This window comes from Chanodichthys erythropterus, chromosome 1 (genome assembly GCF_024489055.1).
Source record: "Chanodichthys erythropterus isolate Z2021 chromosome 1, ASM2448905v1, whole genome shotgun sequence".
Classification (NCBI taxonomy): Eukaryota; Metazoa; Chordata; class Actinopteri; order Cypriniformes; family Xenocyprididae; genus Chanodichthys; species Chanodichthys erythropterus.
The window spans coordinates 2,357,191-2,382,320 of record NC_090221.1 but is presented as its reverse complement, the minus strand read 5'-3'; the positions used below and the strand labels follow the sequence as shown (position 1 = coordinate 2,382,320).

The window sequence follows — 25,130 nt, the reverse complement described above, 5'->3', positions numbered from 1 at the left end:
TGTAGCAAAACCATGGTTAATTTGTGGATACCATGAAATTACTACCAAAAACATGTTACAAACATGTAGTAATTCCAACTTACTGATGGAAGCTGCCGTAAAACTAAAAGGAAAATTCTGTAAGATAATGGTTTAAGAGATATAAGCTTCATTAAGCTTTAATAATTTAATTTAGATACATTTTCATTATTGTTGACAATCATTACACAATATATATATTTACAGGTCATTATGAAATATCATTATAATTTACAGGATTTTATACAAAATTGCCTGACAGATGCCTTGATTGTATGATCCAGATCCTTTACATATTGTTAGTGAACTGAAGAGATAGTTACCGTAAATTTCAGAGTAGCAATATGATCGGTTTCTTGATTAAAGTCAACTGGTACACACTTTGAGGCCTTTGAAAAAGATTCAGATCCTTTTTGCCCAATTTTTAAGCAGCAAGATTTTTTTCTTCAACCAAAGTCTTCAACATTAAGAAATCTAATACACCAAAAAATACGTTTAAATAATGAACCATAACATTAACATCTGATATTATAACTATTGAATCAGAAAGTTTCTTTTTTTTACCATGATGTAACATCAGCTACTAGTTTTCAACTTATATCTATCGATAGTGTTAATGGTTTACAGATATATTGCGTCTTTCTTCGCCTCCATCCGATACACCTATGTATCGGAAAACACTTGAGAGATGTCAAACAGCCGTTCCCCCTCCCCAGCGGCTCACCACACAGAGTTTATACAGTGTAGAGATGAGGACTGTTTAGCATTTACACGGCCATGGTACTATTGACACAGCCGGAGTGGACAGTGAATCCAACCACCAGGGTAATGGTCCATGTCAGTCCGTCCTTTCCACGGGTTCACACATGTCCTTCGTCGTGGCCCAGCCTGTTCGTATTTCCCCTGCATCAGATAAAACCTTCGTTTTAATAGGGCTGAGTTTCCTTGTTGGCCCAACATCAAAAAGAAGAAGAAGAAAAAAAAAACACAATAGTAAAAGGACCTGTTTTGAAAATACCCTGTATGGCTTCCTGACAGCGTCTTTGCATTGCATCCTGCAAACTCATTTGAAAGAACAGAAGAACCTTTAAAGTGTCAAATGAAAATGCATTGTGCTCCAGCTCTCTGCAAGAGATAAAGAAAACAAACCAAAGCATGCTTTTAAAAGATATCTGATATACAGCTTAACTATAGGAAAATAGACTTTCAAGACCGACTCCGTTTGTAAAGCTTTCTTGGATGCAGTTGGCTACGAAGTAAACATATACTAACCAAAAAACAAATCCCTAAAATATATGCAAAGACAAGCATAAATATTTGATCCACAGAGTAATCTACATATGACAAATATAAGTGGTATATCGAAACTCTGGAACAAGCCCTGTACTGCATGTTTTTTCTCCAGTTACGCCGCCGATGCGTTTCCTCAATGTTTATGTCCAAAAAAATCGAAAGAGAGTCCATCCTGATTTTTTTTTTTTTACTTTGACTGTCTTTCCTTAGTCTTTCCACTATATATTTGAAATAAATCAGCAAAAGGTGTATTGTTTTATTCTCTTTTTTTACTCTTCTTTGTTTTCTTTTTTGGTCCGTTTCGCTCGCCGGATCTTTTTAATGCACGTAGTAAAGCCAGTAAACTACGTTGAAGAAGGAAAACACGGTGGGGAAGATCATTCTCGACCACTTGTCGATAGAGTTGACATCGGACAGGTCTGGGATGTTGACCTTGAGCTGGGAAGCCCGTCTCCTGAGCCTGCTCTTCTTCTGGGTGGCGTGGCGCTCCAGGGCGCTGTGGCCGTAGTTTTGCCGAGCCATGGCCGCCCGGCGGTACTGCAGGGTGGAGCTGTCGTAAGCTAGCATGGTGTTGCGTGGGTCACCCAGACCCCTGGACAGATCGGACGGCCCCATTTCGTTCTTCATTTCCACCGTGGTCAGCCGGATATCATCGGCGGTCATCTGCGGAGAGAAGAAACATTGCGGCGTCAGGTCTAAACGCGAAGTCCGAGCCCTTCATAAGTCAACACTGCAATTACGTGCAAAACCAGCATTGTTCTGAGATCTGTGGGTAAGACATTTTCAAAACTCTCTTGAAGTTACTGGAAGCCGTCTTCGTTTTAAATCACAGACCGCAGGCTAATGCTGCTTTTACATAAGTTGGAATGATGTACAATGATGGATATCATGAACTAGATGTTGAAAAGAAGTGTCCCTTTAAAACGAGGATGAATGCAGTACAACCATAGTTTTGAGTAGTTACACTGCACTCATAGCGTAAAGCTTTTCAGGCAATAACATCCAGAGTTATTTCCGAATTTCAACCATAGCATGGTTAAAATTCTGTCTGCGTATAAATAAAATGCAAATAAAAACATGAAGGCAAAAGTCTAGATCAACAGGTTGCAGAGATGGAGGTAAGGAAAGGCCAGGGCAATGAAAGCGTTCCTGTGTGTTGTTGTTATCGTTACATCTTTCCTATTCTCATAAAATGAGAATATATATTTTAAAAGTTAGCATTATTCTTAGGCCTTTAGGTTAACACGCTCGAAATGCTACTCTCGCCGATCAAACAGGAATGGGCGTCTGGGAAAAAGAAGGCTCGGGTGCAAACAGTAACTGAAAAAAGGGTAATGGTGGAAATGATGATGGGCTTACCATCATTACTCTAAAGGAATAACAGAAAGTCATCCAAAGAAATGATAAGAATAATCAAACAGAAAGAGCTTGGGTGTGTTTACTTCTGCTTGGTTATCGATGCAGAGCCATTGCATTTTTTTGACTTCAGGTCAAATATTCAGTACCTTAAGTCTTTGATCGCCTAGTCCTAATGCTGCATCCTCCGCAAAGATCGGATCCCACATCGAGTCATACCCGTCAATTTCCCTCTGTTTCATTCTGGCATAGAGAGCATCGTCTCTCTGAACTACACTTCCCACCAACCACTGCAAGCATACAAAATCAGCACTGTTACAGAGGTCGGCCGCACTCAGGAGAGAGAGACACAACTCTTTCAATGAGATTAGAAGGAAAGCCCTAGAGGCTCCGCCAGCCACGAGCTCGAGTCTGTTGTTTTCAGCTAACAAAAGTCTGCGCCGATCTCCCGGATATTTCATCACATGTTTCTGAGGGTAAAAGCCCATTAGCTTGTGGTTGGTGAACAAGCTTATGCCAGTGGAAAAAAATAATACAGCTATACATCTCCAAAGACCACTGACCCTGAAAGGACAACATATTACCTCAGAGAACTGACCACCTACTGACCAGAGGCCTTTGTCAACAAACCCTAATGATGCACGGCGTGTGTGTGCGCGGTCAGCTCGGCAGTACCTTGTTGGGGTCGGGCCTGAGTTTCTCATTGTTGGCCGTGGCGGCTTTTTCCGCCGCCTTCTTCTGCCGCTGAGGGCCTCTCCCGAAGAAGATATAATTGACGAAGGCATACTCCAGCAGCGCCAGGAACACAAAGACAAAGCAGCCCATCAGGTACATGTCTATGGCTTTCACATAGGGAATCTTGGGAAGGGTCTCTCGCAAGTGAGTATTAATGGTGGTCATGGTCAGCACGGTGGTGATACCTGGAGTTCAAAGAAAAGTGTTCAAGGATAATTAAGCACAGTACTGTGAAGCTCAAGTCAATTGCAGCTTTATATAACAAGAAAACTCTGAGACGTAATTATCCAGCAAGTGCTGAGTAGGAGCTGCCAACTAAGCAATTACAGAGGTTATTCATGTGTCATCTTCAAGCTTGAAACCATTATGAAAACTTTGACAACAATAAACTTGAACACAATGTGCTAATGCAAATGCAAACAGAAATGATGTGCTGCAAGCTGTAGCACTTCCAGAGAGAGGCGTTGAGAGATACCTAGGCCGGGTTTACCCCTGCTATGAAGAAGCGTTTTGGTTGATCGGATCACGAGTGGACAAACACAGGTGTAAACGGGGGCCTAAAACGTTTTGAGCTTCCAGGGGTAGTCGAAAATGCATTCGACAGATTGCTTTTGTGGTGGAGATGCTCATGAGATCAAATTAGGGCTGCACGATATATCGCACGATACGAAAAATAACATTGAACTTGAACGCGATTATCGCTTAAATGCGCCAAATGCTAATCCATCTGAAAGCACTGCGAGTTTGAGTCGCTTATAATGTACACTGCAATGTAATGTCGCATAAATGTAAATGTAAGAGCGCCCTCTGGCTTTCAGATGGAGAAGCACTTACTACTGATCACAGAGCCGTACAGCTCTGACATGCCATGCATTTAATAATCGCAGCCTTTGCCAAATCGCGTGCGATTTTATCGCGATAAATCGTGCAGCCCTAGATCAAATGCTTTTGAACAGCCACAAAAGACTGCCTACTAGTCATATGGGATTCAAACTTTGTCGGCTGATGACCCAAGTTTGGTTTGAAGATGAAAAATGCACCAAACACAATGTTTTCTCACCATTCCTGATTTCTAACACACACTCACTGCGTTCGGCTTGTCGGCTGTCAGAGCATAAATGAATGCTGATGCTCTTCGAGTGTTTTTCCGTTGTCTCCGGTCACGCTCAAGCTTATTTCATCCATTAGATCGAAAGATCTGAAAAAACCCATACATTTACCAGCCCATAGATCCTTCCCTCGAAGAAATCAGGACAGAAGTGGTTGAAAGTGGATGGATTAAAACACCAGGAGTAAACGGGAATGTGTTTCCCTTGTCTACTTGTGATCCGATCGACCAAAATGCATCTTAATACCAGGTGGAAACAGGACCTAGAGATGTGTTTAGTGGCACTATTCATATCCTACACAGGGTTATGGATTTCAACAAAGGATGATTTCAGGTAGCACGAACGTTACATGACAAAGATTAATACTTGAGATTAGGGGTTTGTTCAATCTTGTTTAAATTTCAGCACGCAATTCGCCTTGCAAATATTTCGCTACATTAGTGATTCCGCAAAACATGCGACTTAAAATATTCGCCTGGTAGATTCTTTGAAAAATAGAAAGTTAAAATTAGTCATGCATGATATATTGGCTACCATATCAGTTGGCCTGATAAGAAAATTTGGGCGATGTATTAAAGCCGATAAATAATGGATTATTTCCTTCAACTTAGACACTTTAGATGCGCACTGTTCACCATGATTGCTTGAAATATGATTGAAATCACTGTATCAAAAATTAAAATACAGTTAAGTGCAACATGTACAGTCTGTCATATAGACTACATAATATTATAATGAGAACATTATAATTGTGTGCTTTGGGACAAGGATTTTAATGATGAGACTTTTGTTTTTGTAATCAGGCTCTCAAAAAATTATATAAATTTTTTAATTTACATTTATCAGCCAATATATATGGAAGAGGATTAGGGCCAAGCAATAATAAAAAATAAAACCATCTCGAAATTAAAGTTGTTAAATTTCGAGAAAAAAAATCGAGATAAAATGTTGAGAATAAACTCGTTAAATTACGAGAAAAAAGTCGAGATAAAATGTTGAGAATAAAGTCATTAAATTACGAGAAAAAAGTCGTTAAATTACGAGAAAAAAGTCGTTAAATTTTGAGAAAAAAGTTGAGATAAATGTTGAGAATAAAGTCATTAAATTACGAGAAAAAAGTCGTTAAATTTTGAGAAAAAAGTCGAGATAAAATGTTGAGAATAAACTCGTAATTTAACGAGTTTATTCTCAACATTTTATCTCGACTTTTTCCTCTTAATTTAATGAGTTTATTCTCAACATTTTATCTCGCCTTTTTTCTCGAAATTTAACAACTTTAATCTCAAGATGGTTTTATTTTTTTATTATTGCTTGGCCCTAATCCTCTTCCGTAAATATATCGGTTATCGGCTTTCAAATTTAAAGAATTATCAGTTATCGGTATCGGCCAAAATTTTCATATCGGTGCATCCCTAGTTAAAATGAACAGCATTGAATGAAAATCTATATTTTTTTTCGTAAAATTACAAAATACTTTACTGTTAATTAAATGCATCCTTGCTGAATAAAATGATTGTTTAGTTTAGGGTCCATTTCTCACTATTAACTATGACTTTTGCCTCAAACTCTTATTTACTGCTCATTAATAGTTGTTTAGGTATTGGGTAGGATTATGGGATGTAGAAAATAGTCATGCAGAATAAGGCATTAATATCTGCTTTGTAAGTATCAGCCAATATCTTATTAATATTCATGCTAATAAGCAACTAGTTAATAGTGAGAATTGGACCCTAAACTAAAGTGTTGCAAAAAAATCTTACAGTCCCCGAACCGTTGAACAGTAGGGTCTCTAGAGAGTCTTGAGAGTGGGCTCTTTTGACTTGAGCAAGCAAGAAACTGCCTAGCAACCAGTTAAAACAGCTTACCAAACACCCAGAACACAGCACAGCAATGCTAAAAACCACATAGACCCCTATATCGCGATGGCGACTTTTGCAAAGGCAAGCACCAAGAAGATTTTCTTGAAAATGTCAAAATCTAGTTATATGATGGATTTTTGCCTCTAAGCTCACCTCTAACCATGTGCCAAATTAGTCAAAAACAATTCATCAGCATTTCCCCCATATTCCCAAATGTTTAATTTGTTCAGCATCATCTCTGTTTCACACACGTTAAGCTTTAGAAAACATGTTCACTGAAGAAATCTCAAGCAATTCATTTCGAAGCCACGTAGAGAGAGAGAGGGAGCTGTCAAGTCTGTAATAGAGAAGCTGTATTTCTGTTTAAACAATACAGCAGGGTTGAGACATGTGTTTCCTTGTCACATGCCCCTCACTGCAGACCGATTAATTCTGACAAGTTCACCCAAACACAAAAGGCCCAGCCTTTCTATCATCAGTGATCTATTCTCGCCGTCCCCCCCCCCCCACAGTATCAATGTCAGGAGAAGCCATTTTGTCATAATGGCAGGAACATGGCCCTGGACATAAAACACGTCAGTAAAGACCGACCGGAGGAAAGTTTGTCAGCTTAATCAGCAGTAATACATCAGCGCAGATCAGGAGAGGCTACAGAGCGCTCCTAATAGAGTTTGGAGCAGGAGGGAGGGGAGCTCTGGCAGCGCAGCATCTTCATTGGAGTGAGGCAGATTTAAGACCCACTTGAGTCCAAGCATCATACAATTTCATTTGCAATTTGAGCTTCCTCTTTTGGAGCACAGGCAGGTACTGAAGGAAAGCACAACCGCAACATCTCACTAGTTTCTTCTAGACAGTAATGAGAGAACATGGAGATCAAAAAAGACCCTAGTTGTGTCATGTGTCTCCTATAAAGCAGTGTTTCCCAACCTTTTTTCAGTCAATAGTGTTTTCACTATACTTGAATTTCTAACTTCGATACGATACTTTAAAAATTATCGATATTAGATACCATTGGGAAGAACCAACCTATATATTGTCATTTACATATTTTTAATATTATCTAATTTTTTGTCCATCCATTGGAAGTCTAGTCAATCAATAATTTTGTTTTTGTGTCTCAATGTTAGGGCTGCACGATTAATCGCATGCTATTCTCACGCGCATTTCGTCAGTAAAGCCGGTTCCCTGATTACCGCTAAATCACAATCACCTGCTTTCAAATGAAGCGGCATTTAATAGACAGAGCCGTAGATCACTGAAAAGCCACGCAATATCGCGTTCAATATCGATATGAATCGCCTTTGATTATGAACGCGATATTGCGTAGCTTGTCCGCGAACTACGGCTCTGTCTATTAAGTGCCGCTCCATTTGAAAGCAGGTGATGGACATTTACCACTAATCACAGAACCGGCTTTACTGACGAGACACGCATGACAATCACATGCGATTAATCGTGCAGCCCTACTCAATGTATTTGCGTTTTTATAATGGGGTAATTTTGTTGCAATCGCACAAGATTGCTTGATTTCAAACTTTGAATTGAATAAAAAAAGTAAGCAAAACAGTCAGGAATAAAATAAGTACAAATAAGCAAATAACTAAAGATAGCACAAATAAATACAATAGAACAAATATACAAATTAAATAAATTGATTTAAGTTTTCCTTAAAAAAGTAGGTCTAACAGTAGTAGTAGGGCTATTCAGGTAAGAAATGTTACAAAACTTTATTAAATGTAAAATAACCTTGGATAGTGTTCATTGTAAAAATACAGATAACAAAAGTTATTCAGTGATTTCTCTGTCTTAAAACATGGGCAGCAGCAGGTTTATTAGGCTGCTGTCACTTTAAGAGCTGACGCACGGATCCAATATACTGTTACACATGCGTTTTCTTTCTCAACTGTTTACGTTCACTTGGGATTGTGTTTATATGAATACTCGGCAAGATGGACATTCTGACAATATTTTTGTGTATTTAAGTGCAACAAGCCGTGAAAAAGAAATCGATTTTTATTGATTGATGGTATATCTGAAATGCCCCGGTTGGGAAACACTGCTGTAGAGCTTCAGAGAAGAGATAATGTCTCAAACTATACTCAGATGTGCCACAATACCAAAGTCTTTTTTTCTATAGTCTTCTCAACAAATATTGGGAGAAACATTGATTCTTCAGGACCAATGTAGGTCTAGATCTCTTGAAAAATGAAAGAACAACCTCTGAGCAATTCTCTTGATGTGTTAAGGTCACCTTGATTTTGCCAAGACATGTTTATGTATCCAGGGGCATTTCCTCCAAGGAGGCAAGGGAGGCAGTGCCTCCTCAAAAAAACTGGATGTGAAAATAATCAATATTACAAAAATAAAACCACGCAATATGACATTAAAAGGTGTAAAAGTCACTTGTTTTTATAAAGTAACATTGTCCAACAGCGACACCAGCAGGTGAAGTTACAGAGGGAGGCTTGCCTCCTCTGAGCCCATTGAGTAATAACAGACCCCTTAAAGTGTGTGCGGCGAGTTTGATAGGGGGTAATTGAGAATGAATTGGGGAAAGTCACATGAGAGGAGGCAATGCCTCCATTGAGATATGATTGGATATGATTGGTTTGTGCGATAAAGCCCACCTCTTGTTTTCGTGCACGTTCTCAAGTTCACACTGCAAGCCTTAATACTCAATTTTTGCTCAGATCTGATTTTTTTTTTGTATAGTTGTTCACATTGTTGTTTTAAATGTGGCCAATATCGGTTTACCAGTGTGAACAGATCATGGTTCTGAACTAAACTGCATGCGCAAAAGAACAATACAAACAGGGTTGCCAGGTTTTTACCATAAAATCCACTAAATTGCTTCTCAAAACTAGCCCAATCGCGTGACGTGGGGTATCCCGGTAAAAATCGCGTTCTGAAGGTTAAATATCGCGTAAGTGCGGTCACTTCAACCCATGAGGTTGCAAAACAACCTGTGGCAAAAGTTTAAAAAAGTAACCCAATTCCGCGGGAAAATCGCAGTGCATGGTCATACGTAAGTAAACACGGAGGGCATTAAAGTAAGCTATTACGTATTTATTTATAGTGTGATGTGCCACGGAAGCCAGCGAATTTATGTGCAGGCAATATGAAAAATAAAGACAATGATGTGATAAAAGAGAGCAGTTTTGAAACTTTTATGAAACGAGCCCTCATGTTTTGCTTGTATTATAGAGCTGTCGAGTTCTGACACATCACTGTCCTTATACTGACTGTGTTTCGCAACTGTCTTGATAACATTGGGTATGTAAAATCTTTGAATAGACTCCCATGAGTGCAGAATCGTGACGAATGTTGACGTAAAAATTACATGAATTACGATTTGACTGTTCACACTGGGGTCGCATTACAAAACATCTGACCTGTATCGGATTTAGTACCACGTATGGAAGTGGCACAAATCGGATCTGAAAAGATCAGATTCAATGTGGTTTGTACTGTTCACACCGTCATGAGTCACATGTGGGCAAAAAAAAAAAATCAGATTTGGGCCACATTCACCTGCTTCCTCATTTTAAAACACCACCGCACTCCACTGTCAGCATCTTTTGTCGATCCTGGAACAACATTCTTGCCTACATGATAAACTGCAGGAGAAGGCCTGATGCACAGGGCACAGTAAATCCAGATTTCTGGGAGCCTAGTGTGTTGAAATTGTTCGCCAAGAAACAAAACAGTGCTCACAAGCAATTTAGGTAATTGAAATACACACAGACTTTGTGAGGGCTGTTTTCTTTCTTGGCGAACCATTTCAATACACTAGGCTCCCGGAAATCCTGTACAAGTTTTGAATTTACAGTGCCCTGCGCATCAGGCCTTCGTCTGCAGTTTATCAAGTAGGCAAGAATGTTGTTCCAGGAGAGATGTGCTCCAAACAGACACGTCTGATGGCTTTTGACAACATGAACACCGTTGAAATAATCAGTGCTGATTTGTTTTAGGTGGTTTAAGAACAAACTTCAGAGACATCTCCAACTAATTTTTGCACCATTATTTGCTTCAAAGTCATCATGAAATCAAAATTGACAATTCTTATTTTTGCATGGAATGTTGCAGTATTTATTATGAATGATTTAATAACTTCCCCTCCCTCTTGCAGCGACAGCTCTACTCTTCTCCGATGGCGTGTTTACTGGTGCGAGAACCTGAAAACGTCTATAGAGCCCAAACCTTATCAAAGATCCAGCTAAGCAAGACATTTTGGACTTCAGATTATCACACAAATATGACGACACTACAAAGTAATCATGTTTCAGCAAAGAATCAGTAAGTCAAAGCTCCAACATTATAAGACAATCTATTTCGCAAGTGTTTACAGAGACAGGTGCGTAAAAAAAAATCTCACACCTGCAAAATAAATGCGTATCATCACTTATTCTCTGCAATTTGGTTGGTAGACCGAACACCTGCAAAGCTAACTGTAGTGCTGATTTCTTGTTTCGCAGTTCGTCATCTTTCGAGTGGTGAGTAAATGGAACGCCCTCGGAAATCTGAGACGTCAAATAGGAATATCCCACATCCGACTATAAATGGAAGCTAAAATCTGATTTGTTAATGGAGCGCTGCAAGCATGACTCCTAAAAGCCGGAAACGAGTTTGCATTTAAGCACTTCTGATTCCATCATCCTGAAGTCAATGGGGTTTTTAATGTGTTGTTGGTTAAGTGCCTGAAATAAAGCCTCATTATGTTTATAATAATCACACACTTACAAACCATCACACCTTAAGCTTTCACGGAAAGTGTTTTTAAATAAAGTTTAAATGAAAGACATGAGACTTAAATTATATGTTTAGCTTTCTACTTCTGTATTAAAAACTCAAAATGTTCATTTGTGACAATTATTATGGTGAAGAAAATGTGTAAGAATCATAAACTTGAGCTTATTTTCTGCAATAATCCAAAAGAAAAAAAAATCCTATTGTTTTTTTGTTGTTGTTGTTGAGGGAACCAGCGTGACAAAACTACACCAATGTTGTTCCAGGACCAACAAGGATGTTGATACAGAAACATGTCTTTGCAAAATCAGTCACTGATGTATTACTCAACTGCAATGAGAGGCGAACAGAAAAGAGCCTGTAAAACAAGTACCAGAAATCCAAGCTGATCCCTGAGCATACACAATAAAGATACAGTACAGAGAGGTCAGCAAACTCAACTCTCATATAGAGGGTATGCAGTTAGTCAACACACATCACTTGATCAGCTGTCCCACCTAAAGCCACACGGGCAGCAGAAGCATCGTAGTTGATCCAGAAGGATACCCAGGACAGGATGGTGATTAGGATTGAGGGCATGTAGGTCTGCAGGATGAAGTAACCAATGTTCCTCTTGAGTTTGAAACTCAGAGACAGGCGTGGATACGAACCTGGTCCAAAAGAAGAGAGAGAAGGACAGTTTCATTCATGCTCTACGGTAAAATCTAGAGATGGATTGGAAATTGCAATAATCGTACACTACTAGGGGTGTAACAATATACTGTGTCACAATATATCGCAATACAAAAATGCAACAATATGTATTGTGTACAGTTCACCCAAAATGAAAATTACTGTTTAAGTTTACAGAGTTTTAGTGTCAGTTCTACATTGAACTACTATGTTGAATATAATGTATAATAATGGGTGGGTCCTGATAATGCCAAATGTCTTATGTTATGTTAAAAGTGGTCTACATTATTTTAAATATATATTTTTCTGTATTATCAGCTTCAGAATCATGAATATTTTTATTCTGGGGTCACTATTGTCCTATGCATTGAGTTACCAGCACCAAGTCCAAGCCTATTCATTTCCACCCCAATATAATACCAAATTTAGCATTTTAATCAACAGTTAATTTTTGTTATCCTTTTGTCATAGGTCTTGAAGTGTCGCAATAATATCGTGAAGTGAGTTCAGTATTGTGATATGTATCGAATCGTGAAGGTATTGTTTGGTGTCCGTTTTTATTCTTGATCTTTTATCTTCATCAATATCGTTTGTAACCAAATAAATGTTTTACTGTCACTTTTGATTGATTTGAAATTTGTCCGAAACCTACTTTTGCAAACTAATCCTGATCGGAACCAAACCAGTGCAGAAATATTCTATGCAGTCTGAATATCAATAATTATAAAAAAAAAAAATTAATTTCGCGGTCGCTAAGGGGCGCCAACACTTTTACTAAAATGACTATAACTCTTAAGTGGAATAAGATATTTTCATCAAATTTGGTACACATATGAATGGGCTCAATCTTTGGTCACAGAAAAAAAAAACGCAGTGATTGGACACTTGGTGGCGCTATAACACACAAAAAAACATGAAAATAGCTATAACTATGAAACCGTTAGTCCGATTGACGTGAAAATTGGCATGCAGTGTCTTAGTCCAAGGAGCCATGATGATCTATGAGGACATTAGCGTATGTCGAAAAACATGGCCGCCATCGGTCAAAAAAATTTGAGCATTATTACTTTTGATTGATTTAATGCGTCCTTGCTGAATAAAAGAAAGAAAAAAAATCTGACCCCAAACTTCTTAATGTTGGTGTACCTAATTGATTATAAATAAACTGTTTTTAACATCAGCCTTGTTCTTGCTTATTGCAGATTGCTGAGTAATTTGATAAATCAATGCATTGGTCCATCTCTAGTAAACAAACAGGCCACAAATATATATTAGGTGGCAGAACAGGTCAGAATAATAAGCGCCGTGTCTGAGAGTGTGGGTAGAGTCAGACAGCCAGACTGCGTGACTTTATCTGTTCCTGAAAGGCAGACCAGTGATGATAATAAGACTGGAGAAAAACACAAATTATGTGCACTTACTCACATGCTTACTCATCGCGTACATCGCTTCAAGGTTTAGCAAAAGGACACTGTAACTATATATATGCAGCATGCAATAACATCTGCAGCACAGCATTTCAGTTTGTAATAATTTGGTGGTTAAACTGCAGGGATCATACCAGGCCAGGGCTTCTGTGTGCTCACAGATGTGTGTGTAATGACTGCTGCATGTATTTCATAAAAAATTGAAAGAGTTCAGGGAGAGACCTATTATTTTATAATATTAGTTTTGCTTTTGTTTGTTACTCGAGTCTCGAATAATATCTTTTGGTTTGTGTCCAAGGTTCAATTAAAAAAATAAATACCTTTCATTTGTAAATATGTAATCTGCAATCAAATAAACTGTCTTTTTGTACCGTTGTCATAATAAAACTGCTCATGCTGGTTATACCACCCACCCCTACAGTAGATCAAACATTACTTTTGAACAGATCTGACTCATGGTCCCAACTGTACCACACACAGAAAAAACAGAATAAATTCAACCTGTGGAGAAAACCACGTTCTTCGAGATGAGTTTGTAGTCCACGATGGAGAACTGAGGCAGTTCTATCCTCTCCACCCCGGTAACGGCTCCATTTCCCCCTCGCCAGTAAAACTCGATGTCGTCTGTAGTGTAGCCATCTGGAGGATCACAAACACATGTGCGTTAAAACAAACTGAACATCTGAGTGCATCTCCATACAAATGAGGAACAGCAGCAGGAAATGAGCTCTGGATAAAGACTGTATTCCTTCTGCAACTAAGCTTTAAGGGACTTTAAACCAATACAGGACAAAACAGGGCCTAAACGTTTTTTTTTTTTTTTTTAAATGATTAAAAATCTAAATTTAATAATATATTAATATTATTATATATATACATTTTATATAAATATAATATTTTATTAAAATATATTAAAACATTAAAATGTATTATATATGGGTCATTCTACAGAATTGGTTCAAAGACAGAGTTGGAATAGTCTTGAAAAAAAAAAACGTGTCTTTTTCCACAAATTTTGTATGTTTGCAAATTGTTTAAATATCCAAGGTACACATTTCTAGTAATCGTACAGTTAATTCTCATATTGTATTTTCAGAAAGTTTTGGAATATTTTTAATCTCCTCAAATTTGTCACTACCGAAACACAATAATAAATAATTAAATAAGAAGGGTTACATTGACCTATTAAGATTTTGTTTACATTTACCTGATAAAATATAGCTTTCGCCATTTTTTTTTTTTTTAAAGTTCACACAGGTAAATCAATAATTACAATTTTAATGATATTTCAAGTGTGATTTATGAGATTTGTTCGATTTTGAATCCAATCTTTCTTTGTAAAAGTCAAAGTTATTTATCAAACTGATTTCAAATTGAAGGATTCATTAGTTTGAATCAAACACTATAACAACATCTTAAATGATAAATCAATATACTTTATTTTTGACAAATCATCCCATGTTTTGGTCGTGACAGTAATGTGTTGGTAGTGACCACATCACATGACACAATTTAACTCACATACTAAAACATATTAAATTACTAATGATTTGCATAACTGTACTAAAATTTAGTTTATTTCCCCTAAACAAATGATTATGTGTCCCTTTTGTCACTACCAAAACAATGATGTCACGACCAAAACGTGGTGAAGTTTTGGTAGTGACAATTTTACATAATTTAACTTTTTTTTTTACATAAAGTTTCATGATTTAAAAATATAAAATAAATATATTTTAACTTCAATTAAAAAAAAAAAAAAAAAAAAAAAAAAAAAAATCAAACATTTTTTTAAAAACAGCAATGGAGAAAATTGCAAAAATGATCATTTTCACAAGTTGAAATTTAGGGGTTAGGGTTTGGGACAGACACCTCCCAATTGAAAGTACACAATAAATGATGATTTTATATATATTAATCGTACTGATATTTTAAATATTATATTCAATTTGAATATTGTATATTACAAGACAATTGTTTTCTATTAATCTACACTGATAGAGTTCTATTTAAACCCATTTTTTCCAATCAATATTTGAGATGTCTAAAAAACATTTTAGCAATAAATAAACAAAACTTATACAATTAAAACAAACTAAATAACTATGCAAATATGGGTAACATGGTTGTAAATGTAGCTTAAATTAAGATGTCACTCAACAGGACCAAAAGTTTGTTTTTTAATGATTGATAAATTATATTTGAGATTGTTTATGTGTGGAAAGGATCCATGTTATGTTTTTTTTTTTTTAACCACAATTAATTAAAAAAATAATGTAATATTTTATCAAAATTATGTTTTTTAACACTTAAATTCAAGAAGGGAACCTCTGAGGTAATGCAGAACAACATTTTTTATGGATTTATTAATCATTTTAACTGTGTAGAAGGAAAAAATATTGCATATTTAGTCAAAATTATGTTTTGACTAATGATATTCCTTTAATTGTATTCTTCTCTTACTTAAACATAAATATCAATTCAACATGGGCCATGTGGGCCAATTCAAATTCAAAAATAAAAGCAAGCCAGTTCTTAATATTTTGCAACATCTAAGTAGAGATCCAATAGTTCTCGCAACCAAAAACATTGCATTTGTGTTTTTAAAGCTTTACATAAATCAACAGGACACCAACGTGCACCATACTGAAGTGCAATATAAATATTGACGGTGACATTTAGATTTCAAAACAAGTAATCATTAAATTATGTAAGGGTAGAGCTGGTTATGAAACAGACACGAATCCACATGCGTGAAGGAATTTGTGTTTGCGCTTGTTCTCCATCCTCGCTAAGGTTCCTTCTCCGTCTGCACCAGTTTGTCTGCGTGCAACTTATAATGAGAACCAGTGACCTATTTAGTGTATTGAATAATTAAAGATGAGCTTCTGATTTCTTCATATTCAAGGGAGTTATCTCTGCATGACTTAGCAACCAGGTACAGACTTAAAAAGGCCAACAAAGCTGCAGGCCTTATAAAGCATTAATGAACTACTCAGCGACAAAGATAACAAATACAGCTTTTTCATTCGGTTTAATGGGCCAGAGAGCAACGTGATGTATATATACGACAAGAGCTTCAGCCATGTGACAATCATCCGATATGTCTTCTTGGCGTGGGAGCATTTGGAGTCCGTAACCACATAAGGTTGAGTCGTGTTCACCCCGCTGTCTGAAAAGGCTTTTAAATGGCGAGCAGACGAAAGCGCAAGAGAGAGAGAGAGGGAGCCGAGGACTCTAGAGAAAACTGCTGCTGGACTGGGAAGGACTGGTGTTTCACTTTCCATTAAAACTATTATCTCCGTGCCACCGCGTCTGATTCCGTCAATTGACTGACTGATTACTGTCAACAGATCACATCACTTTACCCTGCTCTGAGGGGTTACTGCTCCATTATTCCCTCAGGACCTTCAGAGAAACAAGGATGAGAATAAGGCGAGCTGGAATCCACATCAGACTCGAGTGGAGAGCTTCTACTTTGCTATGCTTTCAAATCTGCTTCTGAATCGCGGCCATTAAAAATGTATCAAGAATCAAGTTTATCAGGGAGAAGTAGGCTTAAGCTTGTGTCTCATTAGCCTGCGTGAAATGGCACACACTGACACAAAACATTTCTGATCCAGGATGGTACATCCCAGCCCTCTGCTTTCTGACACCGAGCACAGATATGCAGATGAAATTGATGAGAAAAACACGCAATTGTGCGTGCAGCGTGTGCATGAGAAAGGCGCTGGAAAAGAGAGATCGATGAGAAAACACGAGTGTGGAGGACAAAATGAAAGACAAGCAGGGTTGAAAAAATTGAATTGAGAATGCAAGTGTATGCAAAATGAATTAGATACGGAGACAGAAAACTGGATGCAGTATTCTCATATATATATGGGTCAATGACATGACAGGACATTTTTTTGTCCAAAGGCCTTAATAATAATAAAAAGCTAAGATTCGCAATTGCATGATATAAAGTCACAATTCTGAGATATAAACTCGCAATTGCATGATATAAAGTAACAATTCTGATATAAACTCGCAATTGCATGATATAAAGTAACAATTCTGATATAAACTCGCAATTGCATGATATAAAGTAACAATTCTGAGATATAAACTCGCAATTGCATGATATAAAGTAACAATTCTGAGATATAAACTCGCAATTGCATGATATAAAGTAACAATTCTGATATAAACTCGCAATTGCATGATATAAAGTCACAATTCTGATATAAACTCGCAATTGCATGATATAAAGTCACAATTCTGAGATATAAACTCACAATTGCATGATATAAAGTCACAATTCTGAGATATAAACTCGCAATTGCATGATATAAAGTCACAATTCTGAGATATAAACTCGCAATTGCATGATATAAAGTAACAATTCTGAGATATAAACTCGCAATTGCATGATATAAAGTAACAATTCTGAGATATAAACTCGCAATTGCATGATATAAAGTAACAATTCTGATATAAACTCGCAATTGCATGATATAAAGTAACAATTCTGATATAAACTCGCAATTGCATGATATAAAGTCACAATTCTGAGATATAAACTCGCAATTGCATGATATAAAGTCACAATTCTGAGATATAAACTCGCAATTGCATGATATAAAGTCACAATTCTGAGATATAAACTCGCAATTGCATGATATAAAGTCACAATTCTGAGATATAAACTCGCAATTGCATGATATAAAGTAACAATTCTGATATAAACTCGCAATTGCATGATATAAAGTCACAATTCTGAGATATAAACTCGCAATTGCATGATATAAAGTCACAATTCTGAGATATAAACTCGCAATTGCATGATATAAAGTAACAATTCTGAGATATAAACTCGCAATTGCATGATATAAAGTAACAATTCTGATATAAACTCGCAATTGCATGATATAAAGTCACAATTCTGATTTTGAAGTGTCAAAAGGTCATTCGGTTTAACCGTCCAAAGCCCAATACAGCCATTTCATTTGTGATTAAAATATCTTAAAATGTAATAAATGTTTGTATTTTTTATTCTGGCATGATTTTATAACATCATATATCAACATAGTGCAAAATTGTGTTAAAATTATGTGTAGAAGTCGTTGCTTTGTTATGAGAAAGAATGTCCGGAAAAATGAATTTCATTGATGTCATTCGGAGTAACCGATATAAAGGGAGCATTTTGAATCAAGTCATGTGATCAATATCATGTGACATCATTCAGACACCTGCAATGGACCACACGGTCATGAAGTAAAGTAACTAACTCTCTTAACTATTTGAAAAATGAATGTTTTCACTTGATCATACGCATGTCCCGAAACATCAGGTCATTCGGTGCAACCGCTATAAAACATGGAAAATGTTGTGATATTTTAAAAAACTTTTACTAAATATAAAATGTTTGATTGTCCTTTTGCTAGATATCAGCCTGTTAGCATTGATTGAAAATATTGTCATTCGGTAAAACCGAAATTTTGGTTAAACCGAATGACTTCTTTGGTGACAAATTTTGTCCATCTAGTAAAAAATGACAAAAGCAGCTCATTGTTAACTCTTAATAAAACTTCAAAATTAATTACATCTCCATTATATATATTTTTTTTACACCTCATTCGTCAATGACCCATATACAGTAAATGCATATTCCTTTAACTATTCCTCTCTTACTTCAACATAAATTTCACTTCAACATCCTTTAGGGCACGTTCAGGGAATTCATTTCAAAAGTGAGCCAATTCTTAAATTCTACATTTTGCAACACCTTGAAGAGAACAGAGGGAATGCGTAAAAGAAGAGGGGAAAGAGCCAGAAATGGAGAAAGAGGGGGAAACGGGAATACTGCAATGCATTAGTCGCTGAAGGAAGCCAGGCCTGACCCTCACTGTTTTTGTGCTGCTTAACGCTTCTGGCAACTTAATGATCAAACGGAGGCAGCCTGAGCCTGAGCATCACATCACAGCGCTGTAATCCATGACTCCAGGGATGCAGATAAAACACTGAGAAGACCTCTCATTCTTCTCTTATGTCTCTCACTTTTTATTACAAGAAAAATTGCGTTACACACAATTACAGGCAATAATGACAAAATAGAAAGCCCATTCATCTTGATAAAGAGGGAGATGATTAGCTTTTGTTATGCCTATAACTGCATAATTTAGCACTGCTGTCATGGCACAGCTGAACAAGCTCATCATCTGTGTTTAAAGGTTCTGACATCAGACGGGTCTGCCTAAGACATAACCCATTATACGTTCAACCTATGCAGAGTTTTTGATTTAATCAGTTCGGTAATATCGGGCTTACAGATCAATGGCAGCACTTGGTGGATTTCTACAGAACAGAACAGTGAAACCTCCGTGAGTTCACAGGAAACAACAGTGTTTACAGGTTGAGTGACTTCCTTAATGCATCGCCTGCTTAAATTATTCAGCTGTTTACCTCACAGACATTCACTTTCAAACACGTCGCTTTCGAAGATTAATGTTAGAGTATTGCATAAATATAAAATTACATTTGTGATGATATTATTATTATTATTATTATTATTATTATTATCATCTCATTTTTATTTATTATTTCATTATTAACAATAATGGCATTATATTTAAGGCATAAATACAAATTATTAATAAAAAAAAATATTTATACAGTACATTATTATTATTATCATAATTTTTCATTGGTAATAAAAATAAATAATAAAAAAAAATAATAAAATCTTTATGCATATCACTTATAAGTTCAACATGAAAATAAATGTTACAAAAATAATAAAAACAATATCAGCTGACCGCAAGTCATGGCATAAATACAAATTATAAATAAAAAACAACAAACTATTTAATGATAATATAATTTATACATTATTATTTTTATTAAATATTTGATTGTTTTTAATATTATTTTTAATTATTATAGTAATTAAATATCAATCTGCATATCGCTTAAGTTCAACATGAAAATGAATGCTAAAAAATCATAAAACAATATCAATTGGCCTCTAGTCTAGTCATAAATACAAATTAATAAAAAACAACAAACTATTTAATGATAATATAATATGATATAATTTATACATTATTATTATTATTTATTTTATTTTTTTTAATATAATTTCATTTTATTATTTATATAATATCATTCTTATGATAATAAAATAAAATTCTGCATATTAAAATAATATCAAAATATATAAAAAAATAATATCAATTGACCTCTAGTCATGGCATAAATATAAATTATTAAAAAACAACAAACTATTTCAAGATAAGATATAATATAATTAATATAATATAATATAATATAATATAATATAATATAATATAATATAATATAATATAATATAATATAATATAATATAATAATTAGATATTTTATTGTTTATATTATTTTCATTCTTACGGTAATACATAAAATAAAATAAAATAAAATAAAATAAAATAAAATAAAATAAAATAAAATAAAATAAAATAAAATAAAATAAAATAAAATAAAATAAAATAAAATAAAATAAAATAAAATAAATAAAATAAAATAAAATAAAATAAAATAAAATAAAATAAAATAAAATTAAAAAAAAACATATTTACATATTTCATTGTTTTTAATTTTTCATTCTTATGGTAATAAATAAAAAAATAAAAAATAAAATAAAATAAATTCTGCATATTGCTTAAAAGTTCAACATGAAAATAAATGCTGGAAAAATCCTAAAAACAATATCTGTTGGCCTCTAGTTATGGCATAATACAAATTATATAAAAAAACAACAAACTATTTAATAAAAATATAATATCATTTAGACATTATTACTACTACTACTACTACTACTACTAATAATAATAATAATATAATTATTATCAGATATTTTATTTTCATTTATTTTTATTTTTATTTATTTTAATTTTGATGTTAACCCCTCTGGTCAGAATGATGAGATCTGGTGCAGTGAGAGAATCTGAGTTGAGTCAAGACGGACGTGAGGTGCGGCACTCACAGCTCTCGATCTCCAGCGTGCAGTTCTGCTCATCCAGCGGGTATCGCCTCAGGTCCATCATACAGGCAGCGGTGGTGGTGATCCTGAATGCAAAGCAGAGACAAGGGACTGTGGGGATTACTGACGCTTTTCAAGGACAACAGAGACAAGGCAGAGCTGGAGCAGCCCTCCTCCCCTTCCCTCCATCTCTCCACACATCTATATAATCAGACCAGTCTCACTTCTGAAGCTCAGTTTGATATGGAAAAGAGTCTACTGCAGTGCTTCACTGCCTAAAAATGGGCTGCAGTGAAAAACAATCAATACATTCTATAAAATCTGTTCTATAAGGTATGGGAGAGGTGTCGATGTTCACGTCTCCGTGGATATCACCTGAAGGAAAACAATCAGACCCACTGCAGAGGCATTTTCACATGAAATTAAAATGAGGTCGGAAACTAAAATTTAATGGATGTCCCTGAACTTCATGAGGGTTTTTAAAAGTTAATCTGGAGAACTGCTTATGTTTAATCATTTAGCTCACAATTCAATTTGAGAGCCTTTAACATTCATTCTCAATGCAGCTTTGTTTACTATCGTTGTTTTTTCGGCAGAGAAATGTGAAAGTTTTCACCTTGGTTGAACCAAATTGTCTGCAGAAAATGTTGCTAACTAAATGGAGGCAGATCTGACTGCCAGTTTGCAGTCTGTTGTGAGGATATTTACTCTCTCCCTCCGTCGAGACGCACGTCATGAAGAGAACAGACGTTGTTTCGAGTAGGTTAATGTTGTTGGTTAAAGGGATAGTTCACTCAAAAATGAACATTTTGTCATCATTTACTCACCCTCGTGTCGTTCCAAACCAGTATGAGTTTATTTCTTCTGCTGAACACAAAGGAAGATATTCTGAAGAATGTTTGTAATCAAACAGTTGATGGACCCCATTGACTTCCACAGGAAAAAAAAATACTTTGGAAGTCAATGGGGTCCAAATGGGGTAAATTCTTCAAAATATCTTCATACAGGTTTGGAAAAACTTGAGGGCGAGTAAGTAATGAGAAATTTTTCATTTTGGGGTGAACTATCCCTTTAAAGATTAGGAGAGCACATGAATAATAAAAAAAATGGTGTGCACAGATAAATCATTTAAAATAAACACTGCAACATTTCTGTAAAAAAAAAGAAAAGAGAAGAATTGTCAATTTTGCTTTCATGGTGACTTTATCTTGTCACAATCATTTTACACTTCTGCTTGATTTTGTGACATTTTAGAGATTCAAAGTTAATTAATTAGTAAGTAATAAGTAATTATTTTAATTGCTGTCAAACGATTAATCACATCCTAAATAAAGGTTTGTGTTTACATGAAATATGTGTGTGTGCACTGTGTATATTTATTATGGATATATAAATACACACACATGCATGTATTTAACAAAAATATATATTTATATATAAAAGATTTATATTTATACATAATATAATTTATATAAATATTACAGCATGCCATTCAGGAAATTATTGTATTTTTAATATGAAGTTTGAAATTGAATGAAATGAAACTGGAATATATGGAATGAAAGCTTGAATTCAGACTTTCATTCCATATATTCAAACTTTCTTTCCATATATTCCAGTTTCATTCCATAATTCCAGTTCCATTCCATAAATTCAGACTTTCATTCCATATATTCCAGTTCCATTCCATATATTCAAACTTTCATTCCATATATTCCAGTTTCATTCCATATATTCAAACTTTCTTTCCATATATTCAAACTTTCTTTCCATATATTCCAGTTCCATTCCATAAATTCAGACTTTCATTCCATATATTCAAACTTGCATTCCATTTATTCCAGTTCCATTCCATATATTCAAACTTTCTTTCCATATATTCAAACTTTCTTTCCATATATTCCAGTTTCATTCCATATATTCAAACTTTCATTCCATATATTCAAGTTTCATTCCATAATTCCAGTTCCATTCCATAAATTCAAACTTTCATTCCATATATTCAAACTTTCATTCCATATATTCAAACTTTCATTCCATATATTCAAACTTTCATTCCATATATTCCAGTTTCATTCCATATATTCAAACTTTCATTCCATATATTCAAACTTTCATTCCATATATTCAAACTTTCATTCCATATATTCAAACTTTCATTCCATATATTCAAACTTGCATTCCATTTATTCCAGTTCCATTCCATATATTCAAACTTTCATTCCATATATTCCAGTTTCATTCCATATATTCAAACTTTCATTCCATATATTCAAACTTTCATTCCATATATTCAAACTTTCATTCCATATATTCAAACTTTCATTCCATATATTCAAACTTTCATTCCATATATTCAAACTTTCATTCCATATATTCCAGTTTCATTCCATAATTCCAGTTCCATTCCATAAATTCAGACTTTCATTCCATATATTCCAGTTCCATTCCATATATTCAAACTTTCATTCCATATATTCCAGTTTCATTCCATATATTCAAACTTTCTTTCCATATATTCCAGTTTCATTCCATAATTCCAGTTCCATTCCATAAATTCAGACTTTCATTCCATATATTCCAGTTCCATTCCATATATTCAAACTTTCATTCCATATATTCCAGTTTCATTCCATATATTCAAACTTTCTTTCCATATATTCAAACTTTCTTTCCATATATTCCAGTTCCATTCCATAAATTCAGACTTTCATTCCATATATTCAAACTTGCATTCCATTTATTCCAGTTCCATTCCATATATTCAAACTTTCTTTCCATATATTCAAACTTTCTTTCCATATATTCCAGTTTCATTCCATATATTCAAACTTTCATTCCATATATTCAAGTTTCATTCCATAATTCCAGTTCCATTCCATAAATTCAAACTTTCATTCCATATATTCAAACTTTCATTCCATATATTCAAACTTTCATTCCATATATTCAAACTTTCATTCCATATATTCCAGTTTCATTCCATATATTCAAACTTTCATTCCATATATTCAAACTTTCATTCCATATATTCAAACTTTCATTCCATATATTCAAACTTTCATTCCATATATTCAAACTTGCATTCCATTTATTCCAGTTCCATTCCATATATTCAAACTTTCATTCCATATATTCCAGTTTCATTCCATATATTCAAACTTTCATTCCATATATTCAAACTTTCATTCCATATATTCAAACTTTCATTCCATATATTCAAACTTTCATTCCATATATTCAAACTTTCATTCCATATATTCAAACTTTCATTCCATATATTCCAGTTTCATTCCATATATTCCAGTTTCATTCCATATATTCCAGTTTCATTCCATATACCATGCATGTATTTAACAAAAATATATATTTATATATAAAAGATTTATATTTATACATAATATAATTTATATAAATATTACAGCATGCCATTCAGGAAATTATTGTATTTTTAATATGAAGTTTGAAATTGAATGAAATGAAACTGGAATATGTGGAATGAAAGCTTGAATTCAGACTTTCATTCCATATATTCAAACTTTCATTCCATATATTCAAACTTTCATTCCATAATTCCAGTTCCATTCCATAAATTCAGACTTTCATTCCATATATTCCAGTTTCATTCCATATATTCAAACTTTCTTTCCATATATTCAAACTTTCTTTCCATTTATTCCAGTTCCATTCCATATATTCAAACTTTCATTCCATATATTCAAACTTTCATTCCATATATTCAAACTTTCATTCCATATATTCAAACTTTCATTCCATATATTCCAGTTTCATTCCATATATTCCAGTTTCATTCCATATATTCAAACTTTCATTCCATATATTCCAGTTTCATTCCATATATTCAAACTTTCTTTCCATAAATTCAGACTTTCACTCCATATATTCAGACTTTCAT

The 25,130-nt window shown here is 34.6% G+C and overlaps 1 protein-coding gene across 2 annotated transcripts in view; it reads right to left on the bottom strand.

Annotated features, from left to right (window-relative positions):
- Positions 1-1,629: 1,629 nt before the first annotated feature.
- gabrb2a (gamma-aminobutyric acid type A receptor subunit beta2a) overlaps positions 1,630-25,130 on the bottom strand; it is a 55,133-nt gene continuing 31,632 nt past the window's right edge. The window contains exons 5-10 of one of the 2 annotated variants that reach the window (XM_067384986.1): positions 21,218-21,300; positions 13,717-13,854; positions 11,614-11,766; positions 3,343-3,587; positions 2,817-2,957; positions 1,630-1,974 (exon numbers count right to left, since the gene is read on the bottom strand). In XM_067384986.1, the coding sequence (XP_067241087.1) occupies positions 1,630-1,974; positions 2,817-2,957; positions 3,343-3,587; positions 11,614-11,766; positions 13,717-13,854; positions 21,218-21,300 (1,105 nt within the window). The remainder of the gene's footprint in view (positions 1,975-2,816; positions 2,958-3,342; positions 3,588-11,613; positions 11,767-13,716; positions 13,855-21,217; positions 21,301-25,130) is intronic. The other variant, XM_067384987.1, reaches the window with a different exon arrangement.